The sequence below is a fragment of the Uloborus diversus genome, chromosome 10 (assembly GCF_026930045.1).
Source record: "Uloborus diversus isolate 005 chromosome 10, Udiv.v.3.1, whole genome shotgun sequence".
NCBI classification, from domain to species: domain Eukaryota; kingdom Metazoa; phylum Arthropoda; class Arachnida; order Araneae; family Uloboridae; genus Uloborus; species Uloborus diversus.
The window spans coordinates 21,335,167-21,350,757 of record NC_072740.1 but is presented as its reverse complement, the minus strand read 5'-3'; the positions used below and the strand labels follow the sequence as shown (position 1 = coordinate 21,350,757).

Here is a 15,591-nt window from a genome sequence, read left to right as displayed (position 1 = left end):
TCAATAAAGCAACTTGATATCACGTTGCGCGGGAAACGGTAACGATGTTTCAACTAATTGCAACGTGATGTAACGATGACGGAACGTTTCAGTGTTACTTGTGATTAAACTTCACTAATTAATTATATATATTCACTTCAGTGAAAGCTAAAAATTTTATGTGTAGAATATATTATTATGTTTCTCACAATTTTATCCGTTAGCTATAAACCCCCCCCCCCTACCCAATATGTTCAATTGGGATGAGTTCATAAATTTTATAGCACCAGAATGCCAATAAGAAATAGTTAAATTCTGACTGACCAATTTCATTGTCCTGCAAATTTAAACTTTTTGTTTGTAGTCCTAAGTATGAGGTATGATTTTATACAATGTTGTTGCACTAAATTTGGCTTTGCAATCTGTTTATTTGGATCGTGTTAGATTTTCTTGCTAAATCACTTTCCATGAATTGTATAATTACTTAAATTTATCCCAAATATTATTGTAATGTTTTTTACATTGAAAAAAAAAATAGCAATGAAGAAAATAAAGTAAATTTAAGGGAGGAGTAAAGTTAATTCAATGCAAAAGAAAAAGCATATTTTGGATAGCTCGTTTTGATCATGCAGTTAATATACAGCAGGGTTTAAGTTGGGTTCAAAAGTTCTTTAGCATAAAAGCTAAAATTGAGTGGAAAATGTTAGCAAAATGGTAAAATGTTACACATTCTCATATATTTATATATGCCTCAGTGTGTTTCATCTCCAGTTGAAAATACAATTCATATTTCATCTGTGACATCTTTGAAAAAATAAGTACAACAGCTATTTTTTAAAAACATAAAATAAAAAAAGAAAACAGGATTGGTGTTTAGAACGTTGCAGTCCCATCCTCCTAATAAAGCAGTTATTGGGGGGACATAATGCTGGATAAGACTAATAGTTATTGAACTTAATTGTCGTTTAAACATCTTTGCTAAGATTTAAAAAAGATTAAGTTGATTATCGCCATGCATGCTTCCTCTCTAAGATCATACATTTCTTCTTTTTTTTAAAATTTATTTATTTTTTATTTGAGCAAAAAAGCGAAAATGCATTGCTTTATTTTCGCAATTCAGATAGTGTTTTCGCATTATGCGAAAAATGCGACCGTAGCGGAAACCCTGATATACAGTTGAACTCAATTATTATAAAATGTCAAAATCCTTGAATTTGTTTGTATTAGCCGTTATGCGCAACAACCGTGAATGAGTGAAACTGTGAAAAAACGAAGAAATGCTTTTCCATATTTAGAAGACATTACTACTGATACACACATTGTGATCTATTAGTACGTTCAGGAAAAAATCGCTTATTTCTTATCGATGAATGCTTTTGGCAAATATTGAGAAAGGAAAATGATAGTAGACAATTGCGGGATAGGTTGTGATCCATAATGGAAGATGAACAGTTTTATCTCTGAGTAAATTGAAATGTCCACAGGTAAACTAATGTATAGGCTTTATTTTCTGCGTAAAGTATTTAATATTTTCTTATCGTTACGCAATGCTACTTCTACTACCTAACAAAATGAAGAATAATTTTTACAAAGGAAAATTACAGTGTTCAACCACAAACGTTTTAAGTAAAGAGCTCAGAAACTGAGGTTAGTCTTAACTTTCAATTTAATGTCCTTATTATACGTGAAATTTTTAATGTTATTAGATTACCACATTTTTAATGTTATTAGAACAAACCAAAGTTAATGGACAAAATGTTCGTTTTAGCTGTGATTTCATATTAAATGGGATTGTGTTAAGAGAGTTGAACTGTATATTTAATTCTTTAACTAGTTCTTAACAAAGTAAAAAAATTTGAAACATAATCTGTAATTTTTACAGACAAATCAGTTGTTGACAGCAATTATCTGAACATCTCAACAAAAAAAAAAAAAAATAAATAAAAAAATCTCCCCTCTCATAACTAATCAGTGGATCATCTGAAATAAAAAATATTTTATTTTTTAATAAGTTTCTGTTTGTGACAATGTCAGTTATTATTATTTTTGTAACAACTTTGAAGCCACAAACTTTGTATTATTAGCACAACACTCTTGCCAACTCAGCAGTATTTGCATTTTTTTCAGTGCATTTTACAATTCCAAGTGGCTTATGTAGGGACTGCATAATCACTGCTGTATTTATCAGTTTTCTCATTTTATCATTTATTGATTTCATTTTGTTCTTTCAGAGATGCTCTCATTCAAGCAAAGAAATGTCATTCACTTCTAAGAAATATTTGCATGTATGTTGCTTCAGATGGAATTGGTAAGTGTTGTAAAAAATGAAAATGAACAACAATAATTGTAATACTGATGTTAAAAGAGCATGACATAAATACTTAACAGTAATCAGGGCTCATAGTCCTATATTTTCTATATTTTGACAATTTGTCAGATATTCTCCTATATTGTCTCACTAACTCCTATATTTTTTTTGTTGGATGTTAAATGCTACCCAAAAATGAAAAACTTTGAGCCATTTTTTTTTTCTTTCTCCCATGTACTGTGCACTCTTACATCTTTAATGCTGGCGTATGTACTAAACTTCTATTTGATTGTTTTTATGAAACATACAAAATATAGATGGCTTTACTTGCAACTTTTAACTTGTTTTCAATTTTTTTTTAATGAGTTTACTTTGTAATTTTAATAGCATAACATGTTAACTTTAAGTATACTGCTGTAAAGATTTTGAAAGCTTTTGGTACCAATTCAACTTTGAGTACTTGAAATGTTTCAAAGCTTGTAGCTCGCTGAAAAATGTAACTATCTTGATGAAAAATGCGTTGTTTTATAGGATTTGTCTGTTTTTTCAAATAAGTATTTATTTTGTGTGTAGATTTTCCAAAAATGTCAGAAATGAGTGTTCATCTCAGAAATTTGTTTTTGGCTCATTTTTTTCTATCTGTTCAATTACGGTTACAAATTGCAGAGGATAATGGATGGTTCTATGCTCCACTTGAGCTCTTCTAACACCCCCTTTCGTTTGGCAGATTAGGTCAAATTCACCCTTTATACATGTATGTACATATATATATATATATACACACACTAACTAAGTTATGGATAATGCCATTAAAATGATCGATGGGTAATTGAATCAGCCTATTTTAATGAATCAATTCCTCAAAAACAAAACGAAATCCAGTTTTAACATTAAAAAATTGCAGAATATTTGAATCAAACATGCCGCTTAAATGAATCAAGCATATGAGACTGACCATTTCTCTCTCTCTCCCACAAATGTGATGCCTTAGTGCAGTCTTTATTTCCTTGCCTTTGTTTAGCAGTTTTTTCCCCATGTAAATAGTGAAACGAAGGGGAAACAGAGTGTTGCTCACTTTTCGTAATGATTGTCTCATGATATGTCCAACAAAACCAGTGAAACATGGACTCAACGGGACTTTTCATCGTTAGTGTTAGCATTGAAACAATTAGGCACCAATTCTGAGGACTAAATGTAAATTTTTGACATCGAAAAAAGAATGCTCAATTTAATTATTACCTAGTTTTAGCAAACAATGAGAGATGCATTTTTCGAAGCCCGTAAGTTAAAAATCTGAATTTTGTAATTGCTTATTCATACTGTTTTGAGATTAAATTCTTCAAATAATCAGAGAATGGATAGTTTGAGTGTGCAGTCTACTTCTAATAATATCTTGTTTGACCAAAAATTTAATCAAGTTCTCTGAAATTGTATGTAGGATTCCATGTTAAAAAAAAAAAGAAAAAAGAAAAACATGCACACAGAATTTTGCTTAGTTGAGTTAAAATTGTCCTAAACAAATATCATTCATATAAGTGACCATGGCTACAGAAATTCATTTTCTCTCATATTTGTGACTCTTTACATTGCTATGACTTCATGCAAAATATAATTGTATTGATACTGGCTCTGGATTTTTTTTTTTTTTTTTGTACAGTTTTCCAAACATACTTGATGCTATAGGGTTTGGTGGGGTAAAGTGGTCAATGAGGTAAAGGGGTCATACGTCAAATAAATGGCTATAGCTTGGAAATAAATGTTCGAATGAATGTGAAAATTTTATTTTATGATAGGGCAGTTAGAAACTACATTTTGAATACAAAATTTTACAACTGGCAAAATGTTATTTGGTAAAATAAAATAATTTGTGTGGATATGAAAAGTTTCAAAATCTAAGCACCTCTTTTAACTTTCTTGGAAAATTTTGTTTGTTAGAATTATGAACAGGTTGACTGCACAGGAAGCTTCCTACATGTCTCAAGAACTCTTACTCATTAGTAGTTAGCTGAATCTATTTTGGTTAATGTTTTAGAACAATTTAAGTAAGATGGGGTAAAGTGGTCATAATATTAGGCTTAAACAGATATTGTCCTTCTAACGTCACTTAATCTTTAAGTATGAAGCAGACATAAATGAAATATCAATTTCACTTAATATGTATTATTTTTACAGTAAACATGATTAAATATACCAGTGTATGCGTATGCATACGCATATACTCGTGTAGGCACTTATATGTACATATTCACATAAATGTACCTATAAACACATAGTATATGGATATCTGCAAGTATTTTTTGTCTATAAAGATATACATTCGACTATGCACGTATATACCCGCTTATACTCGTATATATACAAACACTTATATACTCAGGTAGACACGTATATACGTGTACATACTCAAAGCTCGAGTAGACACTTACACGCAAGCATATGATATACATGTATACAGGGTGAGTTTAAACTCTTGGGAAAATTCTTAAAAGATGTAAGAGGGGAGTAGAATAAGCACGAATCATAAGAAACATGGTCACAAACACAACGCTGACGTGCTACATACACTCAAAGTCAGAACTTGAGGGATGCAAAACAGGTCACAAATTTATTACACAAAGACTATTTTACACAACATTTTGGGTCTTATGAAAGTGTTAAAGTGATTGATGAAATTTATGGCCGGCTGCTGTAATACATGCGTCACAATCACAAAGCACTCTCTGTTGCAACAATGAGACTTTTGAAAAACTTTCATCAGCCGCTGTGCCTTTGTTGCGATGCGTGTATTAGAGCTACTACAGGCCGTAAATTTAACATCTGCTTTAAATATTTCTTAAAAATTAAAATGTTGATTAAAATCATCTTTTTTTCCAATGGGGGTGTATAAGAGTCCCACCTGAAGAGGCATCTGGACCATAACCAGACCTAGTGTGCTCCCCTACAACGCATTAGTCTTTCATGTGTCACCATTAAGGCGCTGATGAATGACACAGTAGTTTTTTTGATGCCCAGTTTCCACCAGGGGGAGGCACCTGGGCTCTCTTTGATGCGAAATTGCATTAGGACTTTAATTTTGCCTAGGGAATTCTAAGCCAAACGAATACCCTAGGGATCTTTTACATGCCGCATAATCACACGACATGGGCGCTTAATGTATTATAAAGGGCACAATATACGTAATTTAAGAAGGTGCAATGAAGTTTTCACACTTTTTATTTCTGTTTTCGTGTGTGAATTGACTAGCAAAATTGCTCAATTTCAAAGACCTGTATCTTTTTTACAAACCAAATACAAAAAACAATATGTATAACATGCATAGTACTTGAATGGAATATTCAATTGGCCCCGAAATTTTATTTTAAATTCCAGCCCCTTTTGGTTTACAGGGGTCTAAAAATGTCATTTTTGTCATTTTTCCGATTTTTGAGGGACTGTAATCTATGAAGGGTGCACAAACACACAGCAACAGTTACATATTCTTTTTAGCATGGTTCCAGTGATTAGTTCTTGCCGTATTTCATTTTGTGTTTCCGTCCCCTACGTGAGTTATCCCCCTTTGAAATGAGTAAAATTTTTACATTTGGCTTTGAACTTTAACCTGTTGCCGTTATTTTAATTATTAGTTTACAGCTACGTAACTCAGCATGTAAGACTATCAATTTGTGCACTTTAACATCAAAGCATTAAAGTAATAGTCATAAATGTAATTCAAATATATTTTGGCCAAAATGCAAAGATCTAAAAGTACCATTTTTGACTACAACAAATCACTTTTGATGACCTCTAAAAAATCAAAGGTCCAGTTGAGAGAAAAAATAAAAGTGGTTTTAAACATTTTTCATATCCAGCTTTTAGGGATATGAATTTCAAAAAAATTGAAAATGGTTGAGCGCACAAATCCATCAAACCTAAATGGATGGACCCATAAAACACAAAGAAATTGCTATTTTTCTGAATTTTATTTTACGTTTGGAAATCAAAAACCAATTTCGAGTTTCTTCAAGCAAATAGTAGAAACACAGCTCTATATTCTTGTAAAATTTTGAAGTTGTCTGAATATTCCCTCATTTGAATTTTTGTGTGCATGTGACGGGGAAAATCATCATTTTACAAAATGGCACTAAGTTTAAAACTGATTTTGAAGACAAAGGAGTTAAAATACAACTTCAAAAGTAAGGTATTTCTTTTATGATACTTTAGCACATTATTGGGTATTAATTTCATCAAAGCTAATGCATTTCTTAAAGATTGAGATTAAAATATTAAATGCTTAATTATGAGAAAATTGAAATATTTTCAGTTTTTGAAACTCGGTTAAAAGTTAAGTATAATAACTTTGAAAATTTTACTGATATCAGATTAATTACCCTACTCCATAGATTGTAACAAAATATAACTTTTATGTTTTCATTAAATAGTTAATAAGATACAAGCCTTCAAAATTGCAACATTTAGCATTTATGAGAATGCTGTTCAATTTGACCAATTTTCAATCGCATGTAACTATTCAAATAAAAAATTTTGAGCAAAAATATTTTAGATATTTTTATATAGGCATAAAAGAACCTGTATACCAAATTTCATAAAAATCTGTTACCATGCGGCCACCACTTTTTTGCAAATTTTGCTTATTTCGTATGGAATGACCCAGTATTTATTATTAAGTTAAATGGTAATCATTTCTTTAAGAAGAGCTGTTTAAATTGCATTAAATATCATTAAGAATATGAAAAATTGCAGAATTCGCTCTTTTCCATCTACAAAAAAATTTACCATGAGAATTATTTTTAAAATAACTTCAATTTAAATCAAAACAATGGTGTAAAACATGCATTTTTTGCCCAAAGATGGCGCCACCTATTTTTATTTCAAAGCATAGTAACTCAAAGGCAGCTTTCATTTGTTGTGCAAAGAATGAAATTGATTGGAAATAATAATGCTGTTTTTGCCAGCAACATTCAATTAAAGATATCATTTGCAAATACTTATTCGTATTTAGCAGATTACAAACAATAAACACAATGCGAAAGACGACTAGCAACATTACAATGGCGTCTTTGAAGCTTTGATTGACACTCGAATAAGCCAATGAGAGGGCCTGAAATTTTCCTATGACCGATTAGGAGTAAAGGTAGCTTATATGCCCCCCGAACCCACTGGTAAACCGCTCAAGCAGTGCGTACGTTTAAGATGGCTGTTGTGAAAGAAACCTTCCCGTTGGAGAAGTTATCTCACGATGACATTGAACTTATTCAGTTTGTCTTTCTAAGGAGGACAGACCTGATTCTCTCTGAGGATCACATGCCAGAAATGCAATAGGCTTCTTAACAAAATTAGTATTGGGAAGGCTTTTAGTCTTCTTACTGGACTTTACACCTTCAAGCGGCACCTTGCTATAATGGGTGTTAGTAATGATTCAATTTGCAGAGGTTACCTCTTTAGGGAGGAAACGATTACTCACACCCTGTGTGATTGTGAAGTGTTTTCTGCCTATAGGTTTGAACACCTTGGTCATTATTTGCTTGAACCATGCGTGATTCATGATATTCCTATTAGGTGTTTGTTGAATTCTGCCTCAGCTACTGGTCTGTTTAAAGACTCGTTTGGGAACTAGTACAATAGACCTTTGGTCACAGTGCTTGGTTCGGTTGAGCCCTCTTTCATTCATTTCATCATAACGTGGAAACGCGATAGTTACTCTCTTATTACTTTTTTTCTAAATTTATACACAATTTTTACTATTGATCATTTTATATTTAATTCATTGTTGTATTTGTCGGTGGGTTGGAAGGGCAATAAAAAACTAATTGCACCGAAAGTCAAATGTGAGCAAGTAACAATGCATTGTCTTTTCTCTTCCCGCGCTCTTTCTCTCTGTAAACTTCTTTCATTGATTTGTTGAATCAAAAACAATTTTTACTGTGTATTACCTTAATTTGCGATAGAGTATATAACTTTTAAAATGTTTTGTTTGCCTATTTCTGTCCTGATATTTTTGTTGTTCCAAATACATCATATAAGGCTTCAAAATGCAGAATTTGATATCTTTTTTTTTAAATTTCCTCTGGGGGAGAAACCTTTAAACCCCCTATAATTAGGGATATTCTAACCTCTACTTAAAGGAGTCCTGGGTCTCTTGATACCATTCTCCCTCTTAAGGTCAACCCAAAAAGAGGACATCGGGGAAAACACATTAAAACATGATCAAAAAAGTAAAAGTTTTGCTGTATGTATCAGAAGAAAGAGACAAAACATAACTAAGGGGAAAAAAAATAAAAAAAGGGCTCTTTACCACCAAGAGAAATGTTAATCAAACTACAAAAGAGGCCCCCCCCCCCCGAATAGCTTAGCCCCCCCCCCCTAATAGCTTAGGGCCCCGTTACGTCTAAATCTTGCCTTGCGTAGGTAATAGATTGTAATGTAAGTTTCACAATTTTTGAATTTTTCCAATGGAAATTTTATTTATTTTTTATATTCTAATAGAGAGGATCATACTTGAATTTATGGTTACAAGTAGTGTTCCACAGGCCTTAGTTTTTGAGGCATTATTATATAGGTTATTCACAACATGGTTGAAGACTAAGTTGAGGCAGTGAGAAGCAAAGGGATGTAAGTGGCAAAACCAAAAATTTGGAGATAACCAGTACAAATGGTTGGTGAACCTCTCCTCTATCTTGAGGCAAGAGATGGTACTAGTAGACCTGGTAGTTGCTTCTATACAGCATGATTTAGAAAAGAAAATCAATGAAAGCCTACCTAGGATCTTATCTTTAAACGCGTTTTATTCAAAACTTGAAAATGTCCACTTACATCCCTTTGCATCTCACGGCCTCATATATGACTCCAGCTGTTCGTTCTATGATGGTGGATGAACCTTTTGCTTCAAATAATAGCACTTTAACGATACAGGATTTCTTTCCTTCTGAAACCAGATTCATTGAATACTGATGGAGGATGAGCGCATAACTCGTACCAGAAGTTTTTAGCAATTTGTTATTCCATCTTTACTGTTCATACCATTCGGTGTAAAAGATGGTTTGGGCTTACACATCTTTACAGATAGTAACTACTCTCATAACAGAAGCTAAAGACATAACTGCTTACCTCCTTTACAAAGAAATGCCACAAAATTGTTTGTCTTCAATATCCTTTAACGTTACTACCCGAACGTTAAAGTTCTCATTGCAACTCACCTTATCATCAGCGAGCAATACCACTACCAACTTGAGAGAAAAGAAACTTCTGGGGGCTTAAGAAACGGATTGTGATTTCCATACTGGGAGACAGCAAGGTGTAAATATTTAGCATTCTATTGTTGTATTGCTCATTGCTCTCATCAAGACTTATTCTATCATTGAATCACTACAGGTTCTAGACCACCTGAATTTGTCGCCGCGTTAGATCGTTGGATAGCTGATGTTTGATGTGATCAAAAAATTTTTATCGCATAATGTACTCAAAAGTTTCAGATAGTGTTGCAAGTATATGTCCGCATATTTAGCATAATTCACATAACCAGCTGCGTAAAAGAGAGGTAGCTTGGTGTTTGCAAATGAGAACCCCCACCGACTTCGAGGGTGCAGAATTGCAGCATTGCCCGTCTGACTATTGGCAATTTCGGTTTGTCCCCCCTTACGGTGATCGCAAAAGATTGTAGAAAAGTTGAAGTAAGTTAATCAAGACGAAGTAGGGAAACTTTGGTCAAGTTGGACTTTTTTTTGCTGCACAGAAATTTTGTTTTCCAGTGCTCTTAACAGTTTAATAACTTTAGTCACAAATAATTTGGTTACTGAACTCGCTTAGATCTTTTAGAATTATCATTCTGACATTATCATACATTGTGTGGCATTTTGTACTTCGGAAAAGTTTAAATCAGGAAATTTTTTTCGTGAACTTCACTGCAATAGTTGATTTTAGAATGTAAATTCAGGGTCCCCCCCCCCCACAAAAAAAGCGATGGCACACCCCTTAAGTGTGACGGAGTACCCATCCACAATAAAAGCCCTCAGAAAAGAAAGAAATACACCTTGAAAAAACTGCCTTAAAAATTCCAATGACGCAAAGCTGCTCCATGGACCCCCCCCCCCCCCCCCCCCCCCGCCTGTGCACCCCTGTTAATTAGAATTTTTTTCTGTGAGAGTTTATTATTTTACTATTATAGAGTGGTTTCTGCGAGGTTTGAGAATTTTTTTTTAAGTAATAGAAATTTTTTTTATTTTAATCAACAATTATTTTGTCCGTCCCTCGTTCCCCCCCCCCAAACCCGACGCGCAAAGTGCTGGGACTTTTTACCCCTTCTTGCTGGAAGGGTAAGAATGAATTTGCAACAGGTTTCACCTTTTTTTTTTTGGATGTTTGGGTTTGACCATTTTTTGGCGTAATTTTACTGTACAATAATGGATAGCTTGATAGCTTCTTACATTTGTAAGCATAACTTTGTTTTAATAACTCTAGCTACTCATGCTAGTTGTTGAAAGTCTTCGCAAACAGTATCTACAGTTACAAAGAAGTTTTTCTCATTTTTAGAAAGTTTATTACTATTTATTAGAAAGTTTGACAATTTAATGTTTTCAGAAAGCAAAAAAAAAAAAAAAGACTTAAATTATAGCTTTTGAATGAAATCATCTAAGCTAGATTTCCAGTATTACCACTGTGATAAAAAGGATCATTGATGCAAATTAAACTCTTACCAGCACAGCTACAACAGTTTAGAATAATTATTCACACATTTTATCACAAAAATCAATAATTTAATTGATACAGTTGCACCCGTTTATAGCAAAATCAAAGGGTCTAAGTAAAAATTTTGCGATAGCCATTATTAAGTCAAATAATACACAATAAAACATGAAGGGGAATTGAAGATATTGTGTTACAGCCATTAATTTGCTATATACAGATTTGCTATAAATGGGCGCAACTGTGTATTAAAATGATTTTGTCCCTTTTCTTATGAAATTATCAATATGAAAATGTTTTGCACCACATGATTTTCTTATGCATTTTCAAAATTTGCTTTAGAATTGAACTACATTTTCCCTTTTTGGTTTTTAAAATATTATCTCTTTCACACTGAAAATTTGATTGCATTTAAATGCATATAATAATAAATTTGTTATGTATGTTCTTTTTACAGTTTTTAAACAAGATGTGTTAGATCTTTTTGAAAATGCATCAGATAATTCAGATTTAGTATCAGCCATTGTTGGAGATCATAGCACTATTTCTGATTTGAACTCAAGAATGACCAATTTGTTTGTTAAAGAAAGATATTCACTCTCAAAACCCGACTCTGAAAGAATACCAGAGCCTGCTGCTAACTTGCCTCAGGGTGATACTTTAGATGGAAGTTTAGAAATAGGTCAAGAACCTTTAAGTTTTCAAAATCCATGTCCATCTTATTCTGACTATGGTCCGCCTAGCTACAATACTTCACAAAGAACCTCTAAAAGTCTCATTTTATTTGTCTCTGTTCGCCTTGGAAATGACAAAATCAATCCATTTTACATACCATGTCTTAAAAGTCTTCTTGCTTATGATCATTGTATCGGAATCATCGGTGGAAGACCAAAACATGCTTTATATTTCATAGGCTGGCAAGGTAAGTTTTGCACTTATAACTTACTACACATAATAATAAAAGTAACAGTACGTAGTGATACAGACTTTAGTATTTCATGTGAAACTTATGTACATAAATTTCTCCTGGACATTCTAATAAATCTTATTTTTTTACCAATGATATTTAACGATAAATTGTAGCAGTAACAGAAAAAGTTTGCATGCTGAAACTAACATAATTTAAATAGTACCTGACCTGCTGTTCTGTCAAAAAAATAAAATATTGTACAGTAGAGCTTCGAAAACTCAGCCTAATGTGGATCAAAAAACTTGTGCTAATGCAGAGTTATCAGAAATGCACCTGTGCCAGGTTTTTCACTTAGAATGTTTTTCTTCTGGCCACACTGTTGCCAAGTTTTCTGAATTTGCAGGGTTCATCAAGAACCGAGTTTGTGAGTCATTATGCTCACTTGTGACACTTGATAAAAATAGTGTTAAAACTTTGTTATTTGATTTTTCATTTCAAAGGTGGCTTTTGGAAGACATTTTTGGGTCGTGAAATTCTTTACCTTATGCAAAACTGGAATGTTCATGACAGTGCAAAGTCATTACATTGCACAAAAAGCAGTATAAATAAGTAATATAAGCTGGAATGTTTAAATGCTAATTATGAGGCCAAAAAATGTTGAAATTACATTAATGTATTACAGTCGTCCTTGTTTATAATGAAGCTGTATGTAGCCAGAGGCGTAACTTGGCCAAGTAAAGTAGGGGGGCAAACGTTTTTTTCAAGGAAAATTTATTTGATTCATATTTTGCCATCCAACTAAAATTCTAAAAGAAATTTACTTTTTCAAAAAATTAATGAATTTAAGAAATCATAACTTTTAACGCAATGTACGTTATTCAGTTTAAACAGAATAGAGCTACAGAGAGTAATGCGCACATACATCCGGAGAAGCATCACTCTTTCCCAAAAAATATGCTGATACTCTTCTGTTGTTGTATTTATAGTTTACATGATCACTGGCGCCAAACAGTTTTGCAATCCTAAAGTACGGATATCATTTTCTAAATTGTGTTGGTTTTAATTCTCGAATAATTCCATGGACTAATTGGAAAGTTCAAGGAATTCTGTACTTTGGAATTTATTTTTCTTTCTTTCCGAAGTTGTTTTCCAGGATCCCAGGAATGAAGAATTTGTACAGTGTATACACCTTGCTATTAGTGACCTACGCCCTGAACCAAAGTAATATTTTACTTCAGTGACGCAACCAGAAGAAAAATAGGGAGGGGAGGAGGGGGCACATCGAAAAAGAAAAGAAACATTTAGAACTTATAGGAAAGGGGTGTCCGGGGTTCTCCCCCGGAAAATTTTTGAAACTTTTAGCTTCAAAAACGCAATTTTAGACTTTCTTCGTTGATGTTAGGGTGACGAAAGGTACAGGGGTCTTAGCGGGATTTCTAGAACTTGAAGCTTTAAAAACGCGATTATAGGCGATATTTTATCGACGTTAGAGTGACGGATGGAGCTCAAGGACTGTCCCCGATCGATTTTTTTTATAGGTTGAAATCAATTCCTCCTCCCCCTGCTTTCGACATTGAAGTTTAAAACGCAATTTTAGACAAACGTTGAAGATTTTATGGGAAGGAGGTTCTGAAGCTCTTCCCTGGTAAAATTTTTAAAATTATGGTGCTAAAAACTAAAGCAATGTTTTATAATCAGGGACTATTCCACTTAAAAGTTTTTAAACTGCTTATGGTATTGGAGGATGGCGGATAGGGACCCTGGCCCGAATATTTTCTGAAATTCAAGTCTTAAAACGCGGTTGTAAGACCATATTTTGTAATATTAGGGCCAGTAATTTTTCGAAATTAAAACTCCAAAAACGTAATTTTAAGCGATTTTCAATGTTGTTCGGTAATTGGGGGCTTTCCCCTGGAAAATTCCTGAAATTGAAACCTGAAAATAAAATGTCAAATGCTCCATAATGTTTCCGGTGTGTGGGAGGGGGCTCTTCGGAGGAGCAGTATTTTGATAATTTTCTTATTTTTAGACGAACTAGGAAAAAAAAGAGAGAACAAATAGGACTGAAAGAGTGATGGCGGGAGTGATTGCTGATCAATAAGCTGTTACTTTTGAATATTTTTTATTCAAAGATTTATTTTTAAAATAAATTAAGATTTTCCCGTTACATTACTATTAATTTCTAAAAATTACTTTGTTTTCGAAAGACGTCTTCTCATCAATAATAGAGAATAGTTTTAAAAAACATTCAACTCAAACATTCTATGGGGCTCGGGCTTTAAGCTTCCTTTCTGGTTGTATCACTGTTCTATTTTGACCCGTCCATGACATGATTGGTTGTTCATTCATGTGAGCTCTAATTAAAGGATTAAAAGTAAATTTTGCTTTAAGAAAAACTTCGGAATTTTGCAGCAACATTTCCCCTTTTTCCCGAAAACACTCCTTTTCTTGGTCATGTAATCCTAGTTTACTACCTGAATTTAGTAAACTTGGATTACATGCCTACATGTATTGTGAGGGGGGGGGGAGATGTTCATCATCACTTCGGGATTAGGCGATCAGGTACACGGGCCTCTTCTGGGCTTCATTTGCGCCGCCTTGGTGCATTTTAAAAACAGATTAATTATAGATTGAAATTACTAATTGGTAGTTGAAGACAAGGATACATCTTTTGCATATAATTCATGACAATTGCATTGATAATATGCGAATTACATTTTATTATCATTCAAAAATAATATATAGATCATTTGACAAATAATTTTAAAAAATCCTTTGCTTAAGAACTAGGGGGGCAAAATAATACTTTGCCCATAGCTCAAAAAAAGTAGGGGGGCACTTGCCCCCTATGCCCCTCCTAGTTTACGCCAATGTATGTAGCGAATCTATGGCTGCAACGTAATAGCTTCAATTCCCTTTTAGTTTTTACTGTGTATTGTTTAACTTTTTATAACAAAATTACATCTGCAATAAAAATTTTATTCAATTCCTTCAACTTCGCTATAAAGCCTCTTCACATGAGGCTCTTAGTTGAATCAGCTCTTCGAACAAGTGGTTATCTGAAAGTGTAACTAGGTAGCAAATGTGAAGGAACTGCCTGAATACTTTCATTTGGCAGTCAACTCACCTGGCGCACTTGCACATGTGCCACTACCATTCTCTTCCCTGTGAGTGAATGAGTGATAAAGATATTGCCGAGTTTTTGCTCTTCACGCGAGTCAATTTGTTGAGGCATCTTGATTTAGTTTGTGCAGTGTTGGGAAGCAACTGATAGAAGAAATATGGTTTTGTCCAGCAATACAGGCTATTCAGTGTAACAAATATAGAGACAAAATTCAGAGTGAAGCATGGAGAGAAGTGGCACTAAACTGTGTCCAGACCACATTTCAACTGTAAGGAGCCTGCCATGCACAAAGTGCAGCCATTAAGAACATTGCTTTCAAATTTTTTGGAACTATTTTCAACTTATTTTTTTGATTATCTGCACAATTTGACACCCTATACCTGTTTCCATGTAAACGTTAATAGAAGATTTCTGTTTTTGAAATCATAAAACTTTTCAAATATTGAAATAAATGAATATAGATGCCTGCAAGGGCAGATCAAGCTTCTAGTTTTTTAGGGAGTTGTATTTAAAGAATGGGAACATACACTAAGCATAAAGGGGGCACAAGTATAAAGTTTGGACAGAAGTAACAGCTTTCTCCTTGTAATG

At 33.3% G+C, this 15,591-nt stretch overlaps 1 protein-coding gene across 1 annotated transcript in view; it reads left to right on the top strand.

Annotated features, from left to right (window-relative positions):
• LOC129231682 (cysteine protease ATG4D-like) overlaps positions 1 to 15,591 on the top strand; it is a 36,236-nt gene that overhangs the window by 14,200 nt on the left and 6,445 nt on the right. The window contains exons 5-6 of the mRNA XM_054866045.1: positions 2,211 to 2,287; positions 11,424 to 11,888. Coding sequence (XP_054722020.1) covers positions 2,211 to 2,287; positions 11,424 to 11,888 — 542 coding nt within the window. The remainder of the gene's footprint in view (positions 1 to 2,210; positions 2,288 to 11,423; positions 11,889 to 15,591) is intronic.